A 16,250-nucleotide genomic window follows, 5' to 3' on the forward strand; every position below is an offset into this window, starting at 1 on the left:
AGTCTCGCATCACATGTGGTGGTTTTATTACAAGAATGATGGGTCCATCCAAACACTCAGCAGATGCTCCAAATGTTTCCCTGCTGGATTTTCAACAGGACAGTTAATCCAAAGCGTCTCAGCTGCCGAGGACTCACAGTGAGAGCTGCAGCGGCGCTTCCCAGGGTCAGTGGGGCTGAGGACGCTGACTGTGCCCGCGAGGTTCCTCCCTCTGCAGCCGTGGTGATGCATAATTTGGGGCAATTGCAGCCGACAGCTACAACAGCTGACCTGTGCCTGGTGCTTGGTGGGCTGACGACCTTTTTTGCTCATATCAGGGTGGAGGAGAGGGCTGGATCTGCAGTTCTTGGACATTATGGTTCATTAGACACCCAGCCACTCATTGCAGTAGGGTCACACTTCTAAGGTCCATTCCAGGTATAATTTGATGTCCTTGTATCCTTGTATAAGAGTTTGGGGTTTAGATAATTTATCTTTACTGTACAAAGCCTTTTTACAAGTGGTCTTAATATTCGTATTGATGGGGAAATACAGGGTTAATTGTTAAAGAGCGCCAAAAAAAAAGGGCCAGCAAGAAATCTACAATATAAAGACAATTTTATTGCCAATAAGCTCTTAAAACTCTTTTTTTTTTTTTTTTCCTGTTTCAGTAGGACCTTATTCTTCCTGATGAAAATCCGGTCATAGCATCTCTCATTAAAAATAAAATTATTTTGAAATAAATAAATATATAAAATAAATATCATATACATTTTATAAATAGTTTTGTCCTTATGCACAGTATCCATGCTTACATCTGAATAATGTTCCTCGCCCCATTCCCACCCCAACAGCAGGAAAAACCCCACACATCAGGACCAGTCCATGTAGCATCATCCATGTAGCAAACTCCATGGCTGCTTAAGCAGGGTACCATTTTAAAGGCTTTTTCTTAGCAGGTAACCATTCCAAGCTTAGCAGCAGCATCTGCAGCAGTTCCTGTGGTCTCTTGGTTTCTTTCCTTCTCTTCAATTTTAGATTTTGTCCCCCCACTGGTGATCAGGTTTGCTCGCCTGCTTGTTCCTTTAAGCAACCATAACATTGAATATTTGGCCTCTCTTGTAGCAACCGGGTAAAGAAAGTGAATGAAAATGAAAGATTATATGTAGGGTTCCCTCCCTTCCCCTACCCCCACCCCCATAAATAACCCAGGTTTGATATACACTTGAAACAAGGAGGAACAGCAGTGTCTGAATTCAATGTAAGTGCTTTCCTACATCATCTATGCTTACAGGAATGATGGAATGACTATTAATATAGTGCTCTGGGAAAAAGCTTGGGAGCCCAAGTATGTACACTGACGGGGCAGCTGTAGGAAACATCACCTGTAGTGAAAGAGGTCTCTGTACATCGCAGGTATTTTGGCAGGGTCCACAGGCCTGGGTAAAAAATGAGTGAATTTTTGATGTCTCTTAGTCCTGTACCCCTCTCGGGGGGAGCCGTCCTTGTTCAGAGCCACGTAGTAATGCCTCTCCGAGTCGGGATGCTTGTAGAGGGTCGAGGCGTACGTGTTGTACCAGTTCTCTTCAAACTGCTCGCGGAAAACGCACTCCCGTGTGAGCTTCTTCTGCATTGGGGCAGAGGTGGGAGGGGAAGAAAAAGACATTTGTGTGAAAAATAAAAAAATAAATATTTTCCTCTTTCCTTCACTTTATTTTCTTATAATTTTCCCAGCCACCTTCTCCTGGCTGCCCTGAGGACAGGGACTGAGCTGCCGGGGATATTTCCCCTGAGTGACAGCTGGAAATGGGCACAAGCTGTACAAACCAGGACCTCTGCAACTGAAGAGGAAGGAGACAAAAGGAGGAGGAGAAGGTGGGTGTGTGTTTTGCAAAGGTGCCCTATAAAGAAATAAACCAGGCCCATAGCAAAACTCTAAACCTGACTTTGTGATTGGGACATGAGTTTGGAGCTTGCTGGGGTGGCTGTGCTGCCTGGCAGGGCCGTGTCCTGGGCAGAGGGCTGCCCACCCGCGGCCACGTCCGCAGGTACCTTACACACACCAACGCTGCTCTCTTGGGTGAGAGGCAACCCCGGGAGAAGCAGCAGGCAGAGCATCTGAAACGTCTATACAAGAGCAAGCACCGCTTTGAAAGTTCAAGGCACATAAATAGTATACACTGCAAGGGGAATGAAAGCATTCCTCGGGCCTTTCATCTTCTGAAGCACCAGAGAGCTGTGATGTGAGGCCATAACAAGACCCAGGGAGGTCTGGATGGGGAGCAGCGCTGCGGGGATGTCTAACCCCAGGGAAGATTTACCGCGGCGATAAGTGATGTGATGAGCATGTGCCAGCCAATGGCTGGTGCATCCCACACACGGCCGGGGAGACGGATGACACTGGTGTCCCCACCACCACAACCAGCCTTTCCCCCCAACCCTTCCGGTGAGGGGCTGTCAGTAGCAACCGTTTGATGATGGCTTCATGCCTGTCGCTCCCTCTGTCTCCCCCCGTGCCAGCTACAGGGATGTGCCCAGCCCCAGTGAGGAGCGGGGCTGTCCCCCTGCCCCATCAGGACGTGGGTGGCTTTGCCAGCGCTGACGCGCCGTGTTGCAGAGGGACCCGCCATCCTGTCCCATGGGCAGGACGTGGGAGTCCTTTCAGATGAAAGGCAGTCTACAAACGTAGGATGCTAGAATGTTGCAAACACTACCTACACTGTAAACTATTCAGGTAGAGAATGTGTCTTATCTATGGCACAGGAGCGCTAAGTAAATGTTATTACCTGCAGTAGATGTTTTGTAACACGATCCAGGAGCTCACCTGCACTTAGAACCTGTTTTGAATGTTCTGCTGCTAATTAAATAAACCCGGAGGTGAGTTGTGAGCTCTACAAAAGCCTACGCCACAGCCCCTGCCACCTGAGACCTGGGGAAACGAGAACCGTGGGTTTCTATTCCCAGGATCCATCAATAAATACAGACATTTTTTTTCTTTTTGTAGGATGCTATCTACTTGGAATATGTTGGGAACTGCTGACTGGCTGAACTCATGCGCTGCTGCTCTGACCGTTTATGTGCTCTTCGCTGGGCTCTCTGGAGGTAGTGTTTGTGTAAAATGTTTGGAGAGTCTGGGGTGACTCTGCAAGGCACGATTTATTTCTATCCAAGCCCTGGGATGTCCCCACTGAGCCTGACACTAGACAGGCAGCATGAAGGTGCTGCCTGCGATTTTTACTGCTCTATGTATTAGCTATATTTCTGAAATCAGAGGAAAGCTTAACAGAAACATTAGTACAAGGTTCACAGGGACAGCAAAAAAGCTGTCTGTCCCGAGGGGACTCCACGTGTCACTCTGGGGATGGCTGGCTCTGCCTGTATCAACACACAGATCAGGCAAAATTGGCACAGAGGGAAATAATAAACTTGCTGAAAATTTAAAAATACCATTGTACTGTCATGTCCTAAAATACCATTGTAATGCTAATGCTGTTGTTAGGCACTATTTTATGGACCTTTAATTAAGAATACTGTAGTGGCTTTCGATTTCGAAAAGCCATCATTGTACAACCCACGTATCCCAGATTTTAAAACTCTAGGGTCATTTGGGGACCTGGCGCGTGACTTCTGGATCAGCGGTTTGACTGTGTCCCTGCAGCATATTGTCTGGTGTGCAAAATGCAACGACAGAGAGAAAATTCCCATGATTATGTCTTCAGGTCAATTTTGTTTCCAGATGAAGTATTGTAAAATGTGGTGAAGTGTTGTAAAACGTTATCCTATTTTTGTTTCTATGTTGTAACATGAACCTAGGCCCTAGAATTTAATTAACTCATCATGAAACTGTTGATTCATAATCAGAACTGCAGGGTTTGAAAGCACGGAAGGGAATATGCAGGCTTGTGTCCTCCTTTACAGCAGGCACGTATAAAAGCTGCAACTCCAGGAGCTGCTGGGAGCCTCAGGGTTTGAAAGGAGAGGTGCTGCTGCGCGGGTGTAGGCTCCAGCCCTGCTTTCTGAAGTGTGCTTTAAGATTTTTTTTTTGTTTTACAGAATTCTGGTGATTTTACTTTTTATCTGTCTTGCACATTTGTAATTTAACTGCTGTCTCTAGTTTAACTTTTTTTTAGGTTAGATGTTTTTATAGAAACGAAGTGGAAGAAGAGCAGTTATCTATGCATGCTAGTTTTTTATTATCTCATATAAACATCAGTAACTACATCTTAAATAGTGAAAGGGTCTGTGGCAGTCCCAGATGGGGGAATGGGAGAAGAAAAGATGATGGAAACTTGTGGTTTAGTGTTACTGTTTCCTAAGTAAACGTTTTCTGAAGGCTTCTCTATATGCAGAGTACATTAATTCATCACTATGAGATTGATCTGATTTGGTTAGAGGAATTATGTGCCTTCTGCTTTGGTTTAAAACTGGTTTATTTCATTTTAAATTTACTGTGATCCATCCTTAAAAATTAGTATTCTCACATACAGTAGTGCTGTGATCTAGAAAGAGGCATTTAAAAAAATCACACACAGGTGATAGGATGAATTAAAGGCAATGGGGTTAAAGGCAATGGGGTATCTGAAGAAAAAGCACCAATCAAGTGCAGCAGCTATAGAAGAGGAAACTTAAAAATGGCTACCTAGAATGCAACCGATATTTTAAAATAGAAGTGATTCTTCTAGCTAACTAGAAATAACTATTTTATATTGAGCTGAATTAAATAATTAGGAATTGAGTTAAATTAACCTGTAAGAAGCACCTCTGCTCAGCTGTTAAGACCTGACATTTTGACTGCTAGTCTTAACACTTAATTAAATAGAATGAAGAAGAGGAGATTCCAGCTCTCTTCAGGTTGATGGGAGACTTCATCCAAGATGCCAAAGCTCTTCACAACACCCTTTCCACACCATCCCGGCAGAGCTTTTGCTCTGTGTGCGGGTGTTTCATCCTGCAAAACCCTGATAGCCACTCTCTTTTTGGGGCTGGCTCATCAGAGCACCTGCCCATGTTCAAAACGGTTTATAGGATGGTTCAGGTTCAGTAACATTGGGCAGACAAGCAGCGAGGTGGACCTGAGCTGGTCCCAGCTGTGGCAGTGCAACCCGTGAGTCACGGCTCTAAGGGCATGGCCCAAATCAAGGGAGCAAATGAGAAACTCACAAGCTGCCACCAGAAGCCTGAGCCTGGACTGGAAATGGGGTGTCTTCTGCTTTCTCTGTCCTACAGCAGCACAGGATGAGGCAGAATCCGCTATATGTGATGTTAGGAGGAGTCTGTAGGTATTCAGGAGTTTGTGTGGAGTAAGAAACTAACAAGGAGTTTTCACTTGTTTTTTTGGCAAAACACAGAAAATTTTAGTCTGAAAAGGGCGCTTCTAGAAAATTATGAGCAACCCCCCATAAGTCCTAAAAGGAGTTGTAGAGAATGTTATAGTAAAATAACCCTCAGACCACAACTTCAGCTTCTATTAGTTAAAGGGCTATAATGCAAAATCTGCAGATAGGTGCAGGTCCTGACCATGCAGAGAATAAAACTGATGTGTTCTCAGGCAATGAAAACACACAAAGAGCCCCCGGTTATATGCTAAATTTCCCACCTGCCTTTAGTTGACCGTTGCCACACTGTTTCTGCAAGGCAAAAGCTCGATAAGCCCCCCCAGCTCCCCAGGCACTGCCCCAAGCGCTGACTGGGGCTGGCACCACCACGAGCTCTCACTGCACGAGCATATCCTCCCTCCACAACTCTATTTCATATATATCATTTATGTCATAACAACAGCAGCATCACGGGTCGGATGGAGGTATGTGGCAGCCCGAGGACTTCAGAGGCCTGTGACACACACAAATCGTGACACCGATGAGGCCCCGCAGCCTGCATTGCTGTGTATGTTATATAGTGTTGTCATCGGCACAAAACCTTAAACTTACCGACCCATACAGCTCGCCTCTCTCATTCATGCCGAGGTAGAGTCCTGAGTCCACCCCACGGATGCTCACCAGCCCCACTGCCAGGCTAATAAACTCCAAAATCCCTAAAACAGAAAAGAAGTCCAAATCATACAGAGAATAAAACTAACACTATACTCCAGTGACAAATGTGAACCAGCCTTTCTCAACCTTTGCAGAACTTACTACAGACCCTGTTTTCCTTATTTATAAAAACACAGTTCTTAAATCTATAGTTCCACATTTGTGCAATCTTTTGATTTCCACTCTAGGCTTCTCCCCAGCATTGCAAATTTGACTTGGCCAAGAGGAATTACCTTTGCTAATGAGGTTCGCTAGGTTTTGTTGTTTTGAATTATCACCAAGACAACAGATGTAGAAACTTGTGCCCAGCCCACTAGAAATTTCAGAAGGCTGTTCCACTCTGGGTTTTATTCTTCATTAAAAGGAGAGTGATCTTTGCCACCATGGGGCTCCTGGTTTGAGATGATAGTCCCACATGTTTTAAAGTGATGAATTCAATAAAAGTAAGTAAAAAGCACTAGAAGAGATGTCTGCAAGGTCTGTCTTCATGCTGGCACTCCAGTGGGGGTTACTTGCTGCCCCCAAATGTATATACAAGCTCCAGGGATAAAATCCAACTTCAAACGTTTGCAAGTAGAAATGCCTTCAGAGCCAGAGAGCTGCTGGTCCTTCTTCTGTCACTCCCTGCCACTGTTACTGCCAGAAACCCCCTCCTGCCCCATATGTCCTGCTACCTGCTCCAGCTTCATGCCAGCCCCTTCCCAGTCTAGCAGCATCTGTCCTAGGCATCCCCGGCTCTGTGGGTGCAACCATGTCGCCCGTGGGCTTCAGCCTACAGCAATGGCATCAGATATTTAAGTAATGAGGGGCTGCCTAGCTTCTGCTGGCAAAGAGATTAGCGGGGTCTGCTGTGCTGCCTGCTGCACCCCGGCTGCCCGTAAGGAGGACGGCAGCTGTTTTGATGGAGGAAAGACTTGTAATAGGAGAACCCTTGGTGAAGCACTTAAAAACAAACTGCCCCCGAGTAGGTGTGTTTTTAACTGGTCTGAACAAAGTCAACATCACAAGTGGTGGAGACCTTCAAACTTCACAGGAAAACCTCCTGAAGGCATTAGTAGGACTGTGTTAGGCTCTGGATGTCACATGCTCCCTAGCTAGAGACCACGGGCAGTCTTTACCCACCTCCAGTGCTGAATGAATTAGCTGGGAGGTAGCAACAGAGGAAGGAAGAGGGTTTTCACCATCTCATCTGATGACTGGACAAGATGTCTCCACTGACAGGAGGACAAAGTTGCTCTAACCTTTAGCGTGGCTCTAGGTCTCTTAATATAGCTCGCAAAATGTCCAGTCCTGAGCAATTGCCACTCTGATCAGGTTACCTCCCAGAGCTCCTCTTAAAATATGCTTTCAGTAAAATCACCACGTGATAAGGAGCCACCTGAGCCAGCTGACTTCAGTGGCAGTCACAGCTCCTGGTCACCCCTCAGCTTGGGGCACGTGTCTTCTGCTCGGCCAGGCGTGGATGCAGTGACTGATAACTGCATCACTGTCTAAATACAGGACAGACCAGAGAGCCATGGACACCTCTGTCCCACTTTGCTCGATACAGACTCATCAGTCAGATGCTGGCAGCTAAGCTGGCTCTTCCTACCTTATATCAGACTTTTTGTTCTCCTTTTGCCCTGCCTACTCGTAGGCTTGTGCATCAAATCCTGCCTGCAGGCAGTGGATGCTGGGGGTGGGGGGAGATGAAATACAGACTTGGGAGGAGCAATTCCTTGAGACAAACAGGGAAGCAAACAACAGAAAACATACTTTATGGACCAGTGCAAACATCTTCCAGGCTGAAATATGCCTAGCATAGAGAGTGTAAAAAGTAGTATGGGGGAAAAGGAGTACAGAGATACCTGGAAAGAGGGGAGTCTTTCCCATGCTGGAAACAAGCAGATGTTAAAGTGAAAAATACCTGATAACTGGAGAGCAGTAGATCAACTTTCCTATAGGTACAAACACAGTCCTCAGCACCAGCATATATCTAACTTGTCTTCTGCCACCCCTGGGAAGCAGGAAAACATTGTTGGTCCTATTTAGAAACCAAGGGATGTCTGAGGCAAGGCAACTGAGAGCTTTTCTTGAGTATACTGACAAGCACACTCTGTATGTGTAACCTGAACCCAGGTCTCCAAAGCCCTGGTAAGGAGCAACCCAGGAGGAGCATTAGCATCTTCCCTCTCCGAGGGGGTGAGTGAGACCCCTCATCTGGTGCAGACTGGGTAAACACTTGCTGGTTTTGCAAACGAAATTTCTTCAAGGTGTGGCCACGACAATCCCTTCTGACAGTGTCCCTTGCAGTAGTCCCCTTTTCTGATCTTTGAGTGGCACTTAGAGACGTGCACGGAAGACGACTATGTTGAAACAGCATTAAGAACGTAACTTAAACCCACAAAAGTCAGGAGACAGAGTGAAGGCTGAAAAAATGTGGGCGGATATCCATCCTGTCCTTAACTCACTCCAATTGCTAGACAAAATTGCAGCTTTGTACATCTGATCTCCAGCAGCACAGGGAGTGGCCACTGGGGCCAGCTCAAGAATTTTCTTTCCAATTGTAGCGGTGTGTTTTTGTGGTAGAACATGCTTTCTTTTTTCCCCCTTTTTCTTTTTTCTTTACCCCAGGACTTGCCTCTCTTTTCTTGCTTTGATTATTCATTCTGTTTGTTCCTTGAGTCTTTCTAGATAATATTTGAAGAGATTTGATTAAGACTCTGACTGGATTCATTTACCACCAAAGCACGGAATAATCTCCCGAGCTTTGCCATGGCTGGATCCACACACTCTGGTCTTACTATAAACCATTCCTCAAAGAACAATTCAGCTCCTTGCACCTGTCTCTTCTTACATGACTATATTCAGGAGCAGGGGTACAGAAACATCAGATGTTGTATTAATGGCTACAAACCTAAAGCTTCAGTTAAAAACCTCAACAACTGTTCAGCAACAGGTGCACTACGGTCTGAATGTCAAAATCTACAGCAAAAGTTTCTCTGGAGGTTTCATCAGCTTCTCTAGGAGACTCGGTTACAGATCCGTTAGCAGGGTTCGTACCCAAGAAGAGCTTCATTTGCTGCCTTTGTTAGTCTGCAGTACAAACTCAAGGCCTTTTGATCTCCTTGCTTGCAGTTAAGAGTAGCACCGTTGTGTCACTTGTTTAACGCTGCTGTAAAACAGACACGAGGCAGAAAAGGAGCAATTCCTACTGGCATTGATTTTCCTGGCAAATTTATCTCTGTTTCATTCTGAGAAGGATTCTCACAGGGAGGCTAATGTCAGTCCAAACTCCCTCCAGATTCTGACCGTCCTTTATTTCTTTGTACAGGAAGGTTCTTAGCAGATGCAGTGAGAACAGATACATTTTTGAAAACACTTTATTTTTTCTGGGATGACTTAGGCCGAGCTGCCAGTTCAGAGAGTGAACTTGGGCACTTCCCTAGTGTGATAATCAGCCTTTTTCCAACAATGCTGGAAGGCTTCACCAAATTTTGTGTTAAGCCTGTTTCCTCTAGGAAAAGTAAGCTGTGCCACGTTGTTCTTGCATGAATCTCTATTTTTACAAGTATTAAATACTGTGTTCCAGAAGACAGGTGTGATTTAGGAATGCTCCAGTCCTCAACAAATGAGAGGGAATAGTTACTGTGATTGCTCAGGCAGTGTGGGCAGGTGATGCTGCTACCTCCCCTGTGTCCTATCGTCACATCCCCTGAATGCTGTGGTACAAAAGAATCCTTCCCTTTAACCCTCGCTGTTAGGACCTTGGTAATATGTTCTGCAACACCTGGTCTTTGGCTCTTTATTTTCCTCTCTGGAAGATTTGGATGTCTTGCACATCTGGTAGCTTTTGGTATGGCTGTGCACGCAAGGGTGCAGATACTGTCTGCCTTTTCCTGAACCTCTCTCAGTATTAAGGGATGCAAAGTCTGGTTCTACCCTACATCCCATCTGCATCTGCCGTGGTATCGCAGCCATCCATGAGCACATTAATTATCAGCTCATGGTATCAGGGAGCACCTTCCAGCCACGTGGGCTTGATCTACCAAACCACCGTACTGAATTTCTAAGTATTTCCCCAGATGCCCCTAGATTTAAGGCAGCTTTAAAGAGCTACCCTGCAACCCTCGTCTAGCTCTCTGTCCCTCACCAGTTTTGTAGTTCCCCAGAACTGCTCAGGCTGCCTATTTCTGTAATAAGTTACTGCTTTCTGACTGCTGCATGCAAAATTTAGGAATGCATTGATACATGACATCCTAATACAAACCATACCAGTAACACTGGAATTTAAATATTCATGGCTACTGAATGCAGATGGTGAATACCATGTGCCAATACGTTATTGCTTTGAGTCCCTGCTGAAGTGAGGTTTAGTCCAACTTTATCTGAACATGAGGATTCCAGTCTAATCCTCTGGGGCTTTGTCTTGCAATTACAACAAATAACTATTTATTTTACACTGCCTCTGGGAAAACCCTGAAGCAGAAAACTGTAATATTTTATATCTGAAGTCTGGTCTAGTTTACGTAGCTAGATGCTGACTGCTAAAACACTTAGGGAATGCCAATGTTTCGATTTATTGAACACACTGTATGATTTAAGCTTAAGCAAAAATCATGAAAAGTTTTAGCCCATTTAGTGCATTTTTCCAAAGTTTGTTTGGAAATACATTTATTTTACACAATCATTATAAAAAAATGTAATTGAGACAAACGCTGCCATTTGAAACTGGATGTTTACTTGTATAAAGATAAGTAAAAAGAACTGATAGAAATACTACGTGGCAGATTGAACTAAAACCAAACAGATGCAATGGGTTTGCTTTCAGTTTCCTTTAACGTGGAAACCCATCATGTATTGCAGCATGAAAGGTTAAAAGATGTGTGTCTTTTGGGAGGTAATTAAAAAATGCTTGCCCCACAAGCCTATTAGTACCTGACTCTGACCCGCGGGTTATGACTTTCTTGTTGATCTAGGCAGGCACATGCTATGCACACACCTGGTGTTTATGGAAAGCACAGTACGGAGATAAGTTTCCTCAATTGTTCCAAAAACCTGCCTTACACTACCAACAATAGCAGCAGCAGCGTTCCTGAAGTATCAGAAAGGACCAGTTGCCAACAAGTCAAGGCAAAAAAAAAATTCCTTTCACCAAGGAGTTAAATCACTTGAAAACTATAAAAAGTCTTGCGAGCACTTCTTGCAACCTGTTGACAACATAGCTGAGATCACTGGCATGGAACTTGTTGATAGCTTACACAGACACCTGCACTAGATGCTGAAGTAGCGGGAATTTTTCTTAGCTGTGCTCAAACTTACTGTACTTCTTCGCCTGTGGCTTGGGATGCATTTTTTGAAGATTACATATAGTCTCATGAGAGATCCCTGCTCTTGTGTGACACTGATACAAGCGCTGCAGTCTTCCAGCTGTATCCCGGGCAGCAAGGTAAATCCACGGTGCTCTGCCTATTGTTCCATCTTCTTTCTTTCTGAGGTCCCCTAAGCGTTTTTCCCCCCTTCAGCTTCCCCTTCCCAACAACCTCCCCAAACCGAGCTTCTGACACCCATCCAGCCAACTGATCCCTGCCCGCTTTGGGGAGACGCACTTCTAATGAGATTCAGTCAAGTAAAAGAAATCAGCTCTCAAATATCTGTGGAGGCCAAAAAAAAAGGAGGAAAAAAAATTCCAACGAAACAACAAAAAAGCTAGGAATTTGTTTTTCCAATCTGCTCTTTTTTCTTTTGCCTCTCTCGCCGCTAACTTCAGAGGCACAGCTAGAGCCGGTCACCACCCCCCCCGCACTTAAAAAAAATTTTTTTTTTTAATCCCCCCCCCCCGCTAAGGCACGTTTTTGTGCACCTGCAGAAGGGGTGAGCGCTGGGAGAGTAGGAAATTGGAAATAAAAACTCCCGCATTGCTGGAGAGTGAGCGCATTTGTTTAGGAGTCTAATTATATCCGTCCCGGGCTGATTTATATTATTAGCGGGGTAATTAGTTGTGTACGCGGGGCACCTGCTCCCGGGCCGGCCGGGCACCCACCCAGCCGCGGCGGAGCCGCCCGGCCCGGCCCCCCGGCTCCCCTTACCGAAGCGGCTGTGGTCCTGCCGGGTGCCCTGCACCGTGCCGTTGGGGAAGATCTCCAGGTGGAAGCCGGTGCGGCAGTAGAGCTGCCGCCGCCGCAGGATGCCCTTGAGGTGAGCGAAGTCGGTGGGGGAGCCCCGCTGCAGCCGCCCCTCGATCTGCCCCAGGCGCTCGTTGAGGAAACCGGGGGAGTCGGCGAGGGGCAGCCCGGCGCCCAGCCCGGGGGGGAAGCCGTGCAGGTCGGGGTCTAGCGCGCCCAGGAAGCCGCCCACCTCGGCCATGGGGCCGCGGCCCCGCGGGCGCGGAGCGGCGCGGAGCGGCGCGGCCCCTCAGAGCGCGGGCTGCGGCCGCCCGGCCCCGCGCTGCCGGCCCCGGCCCGGCCCCGCGCTGCCCGCGCCTCCCATAGCTGGATGTGTCCCGCGCTCGGATGCAAACTGCACTTTATATACGTACACACTCCCCTTACATTGACATATTGGATATTTAAATGCAAGCCACACCTCACTGGCATCCCCTTTGGCTATTGCTTTTTTTTTTCTTCCCCCCTTCTTCTCTGAACCATTTGGCTTTTTTTTTTTTTTTTTTAAGAAAAAAAAAAAAAGCCAGCTTCACTCCCTCTTTTATTATGAAAAAAATGGCAGGAAAAAGCTACACATCGCAGTGAGGCATAACAGCTCTTGGCAGGTCCCCGCGAAGCCGCCGATGAAATCATGGAGCCCCCGCACGCACCCGGGGATGCGGCGCTGCCGGCCCCCGCCGCTCCCGCCCCGGCTCCCCCGCCCCGCCGGCAGCCTCCGGCCCTCTCCCGTCCCTCCGCGGCGGACGTCCCCCCGCAGCCGCGTCCCCCCGAGACCCGGCACGGAGGCGGCGGGTCGGGCCGCTCTGCCAGGGCCGCCGGGTCTGCCAGGGCCGCCGCCTCCTCAGCCCCGGCCGTGCCCCCCACCCCCGTCTCACTCCCCCCCCCCGACCGGACGCAGTGGAAAAAATAACACGTGAGGAGAGGGCTCGAGACGCGTTTTTCAGATGAATGTGTAAAAACTGAAAACGATCTTTTTGAAAAGCGATCCCTCGGGCTTTACGGCCGGGTTTACAGGCGGCGGGAGGTGAGGGAGGGCGAGCGGCGCTGCCCGGCCCCGCCGCAGGCTCCCCCCGCACCTTCCCCGTGTTGGAAACAGGTGTTTCCGCGCTCTCCCCGGCCCGCCGACACCGTATCTGTAACGGCAGCTGCCGGCCGCGCTGCAGACAGACGGAGTCAGGCTCGGGGAGACGGGCGGGGCGGGCCGGGGGACACTCAAACGCGGACGGGCCGGGGAGGGAGGAGAGCGGGCAGGGCCCCCGCCGCGCCCCGCCGCCCTGCCCGCCAGGCGGCGCTGCTGCTCGCGCCAGGGGCGGCCGCCGCTTCCTCGCGTCCCGCCGGCGGGGAGCTGAGGCGGCCCGGCAGTTGGGGAGAGGCGGCCGGCCCTTCATGTCCCTGAAGGGAGGCGTCGCCCACTCCCTCCTCCGTGCCTCGTCACCGCAGACAAAGCCCCCAGACTGCCCCCGCTCTGCGGTTGGGGCCGCAGCGGCTCCTCCGGGGGGCATCAGCGTCCAGAACTGAGGTGTTGGACACCCCACCTCAGCGGGTAGCCCCCACGGCGTATCCCCACAGTGGGTCCCATCTCAGTGGGGTCTCTCCCCCAGTGAATGTCCCCTCAGCGGGCCCCCCCAGTGGTGGGTTCCCTCAGCGGGTCCGTCCCCTCAGCAGCTACCGTCCTTCAGCAGGTGTCCCCTCGGGGCGTCTCTGCCTTCAGCACTGCCCCATGGCGGGTGTCCCCCCAGCAGGGCTTCTCGGAGGGTCTCTCCCCCACAGTGGACACCCCCTCAGTGGTTTTCTCCCCTCAGGAGGTCTTGCCCCACAGCAAGGTGCTTCTCCCCACAACCACCCCACGGGGAGGGTTAGAAGGGCCATGGCATGCAGCCTCCTTTCCCCGCAGGCCCGGGCAGTGCTCTGTTGTGAAGATATGTAGGAAAGTGTGATACTGCGACGTGGAGCACCCACACGTGTGTCTGCAGTGGGTGAGGAGTCTGTTTTTTAAATGGGGGGCGGTTTTTCCTGTCAGAGCTGTGGCTGTAAAAGGGGTGTATTTGATGCAGAACTTGACAAATGAAGCATAAACCCGTGTTTTTTATAGAAACATGGCCTGCTCCAGAGGTAGTAAAATCTACAGAAGTGTGGTTGTTGGCTGTTTGTTTATCATGTATGGTTACATGGAGATACCACTGTCTGAGGAGTTCAAGCATCCCACTGCAAAGATTATGATTTTATTTCTGTAGTATCTGTATGGAGACTCAGGTGTGATGAAGGAAATAAACCGTGTCCTGGAAATGACAGAGGTCCAAGATGGGGGGGGGGGGGGGGGATGGACGGGGGGCGGATGGACACACAGTGGGACACCCCAAACCAGGAATTATTACTATTAAGGACATAATCCTGTAAATGCTGGGAACGTAACGCATGAAATTCAGATGTGAATATACTCTTCTGTAAAGCCTGGTTTTGCTGAAGTAAGTGTGAGTTTTGCCTCTGGATTCATCGCAGCCACCTTATTTCTGAACATGTATGGGGGTTGATCTAAGGCGTATTAAGAGGAGAAGAAAAAACAGTTTTCTGCATCAAAGGACTAACCAAACTCTGCAGAGGCTTCTGCCACTGACTTCAATAGCCTCTGCATTTGTTACAGTATCCTTAAACCCAAATCCATACAAGCACTTAGAGGAACACTTAGGATACTGAAAAAGGTAACAGAGTTCAATTACATTACAATAAAATCCAAGATAAACTAAAAAACACAAGCCTGCATGCTTAACTAATGTATAACAAAAGCAGCAAAATCCCCTGTCCGATCTGACATTCCTCACTTAACTCTTATGATTATGGTCAGCTTTTGAAGTGTCTGCGATACATTTTATTGAGAAGTTGTAGAGGTTGGTACAACATGTTCTATTTAGGCACAACAGGATGTGGAAAAGGTGGCTTTCGCTTATTTTTTTTTTTCTTTTTTTCTTTAATTTCCTGGATTATTTATGTTTTTACTAAGCTGAGGAAAAAGCAGAGAGATTTGTAACCTGTATTGTTAGAAGAAAAAAAGGCATGTATTTTAAATACTGGAAGCTGGAATAACTCCTTCAAAAGAAGAAATGTGTTTAGTGATTTTTTTCATGTATCACATAGAATACAGTTCTGCGCTCAGTAATTTCTTAAAGGAGTACAGGAACTTGTACACAATTTGTGTCACAGACCATAATGCGTTACAGAATTAATTTTCTGCTCTGCTTTGTTTCTGTTCATGCAGTTTCCCCAGGTTTATTCTTTGATTAAAGCTTGTATTGTCTGCCTTGGGAACTGAAATGGTTACTGCCAAACTGCTCTGCCTTTCAGTTTGCAGAAGAATTAGCAGCATTTATACCCAGTTTGCTAAAACGGACCTTGCAGACCCCTTCCCATACACCGTAGAAGAGTATGTTTAGCAAGGTAGTAAAAATATTGATGGCATTTATTTAAAAAATAATTACTATTCATGGAGAGCAGCCACATTTGATGTCTGACTATAAAATCAAAGGAAGAGCAGGACTAGAGTCAAAGCAGTAAATTAATTAGAAAAGAGTAAGATAAATGCAATGAGCAAATCTAGATACTGCATATCCTCTGCCTGGGGCAATTCCATTTGGTAAAGAAAAGATCAAGACAGCTGAAAAAAATTTGGAGTAGTAATGGTCATGAATGAAAAATCAGACGTGAAGAATATCTGAGGCTAAAGAAACAACACAGCCTTGAGCTTTAATAAATAATATTTCTGCTTCTTTAGCACTTCCCACCTCAGGATCTCTAAGCAGTTTTATGTACACTAATGAATTAGGACTCACAACCAAGGTCTCTGTGCCTTTCCTTTTTCCCAGACAGTCTCTTTTTCCATTAAGAGATGTTGTTTGATGGCTTTCTGTATTTGTTTGGGATTTTGGATGCGTAGCAGCCCTGCTGGAGCAGTAGCTCTGATCAGGCTTCTGTATATCCAGACACCAGACATGTCCACCGTGCAGGCACGAGGAGCTCTTCTGCCTTTTGTTGCGTGGCGACCATCTGTGCTGCACATGCAAGAATGTCTGAGGTTTCCCGGCAGATAAATAGGGCAACCTCCTTT

At 47.5% G+C, this 16,250-nt stretch overlaps 1 protein-coding gene across 1 annotated transcript; it reads right to left on the reverse strand.

The window, feature by feature from the left end:
• Positions 1-1,194: 1,194 nt before the first annotated feature.
• Positions 1,195-12,404, reverse strand: FGF16 (fibroblast growth factor 16). The gene is made up of 3 exons (XM_074915252.1): positions 12,077-12,404; positions 5,907-6,010; positions 1,195-1,606 (listed from the first exon to the last, which is right to left on the reverse strand). Exons 1-3 carry the CDS (start codon positions 12,351-12,353, stop codon positions 1,361-1,363), a joined length of 627 nt encoding a protein of 208 aa, XP_074771353.1. The 5' UTR covers positions 12,354-12,404; the 3' UTR covers positions 1,195-1,360.
• Positions 12,405-16,250: the final 3,846 nt, after the last annotated feature.

Source organism: Athene noctua, chromosome 11 (assembly GCF_965140245.1).
Source record: "Athene noctua chromosome 11, bAthNoc1.hap1.1, whole genome shotgun sequence".
Lineage (NCBI taxonomy): Eukaryota > Metazoa > Chordata > Aves > Strigiformes > Strigidae > Athene > Athene noctua.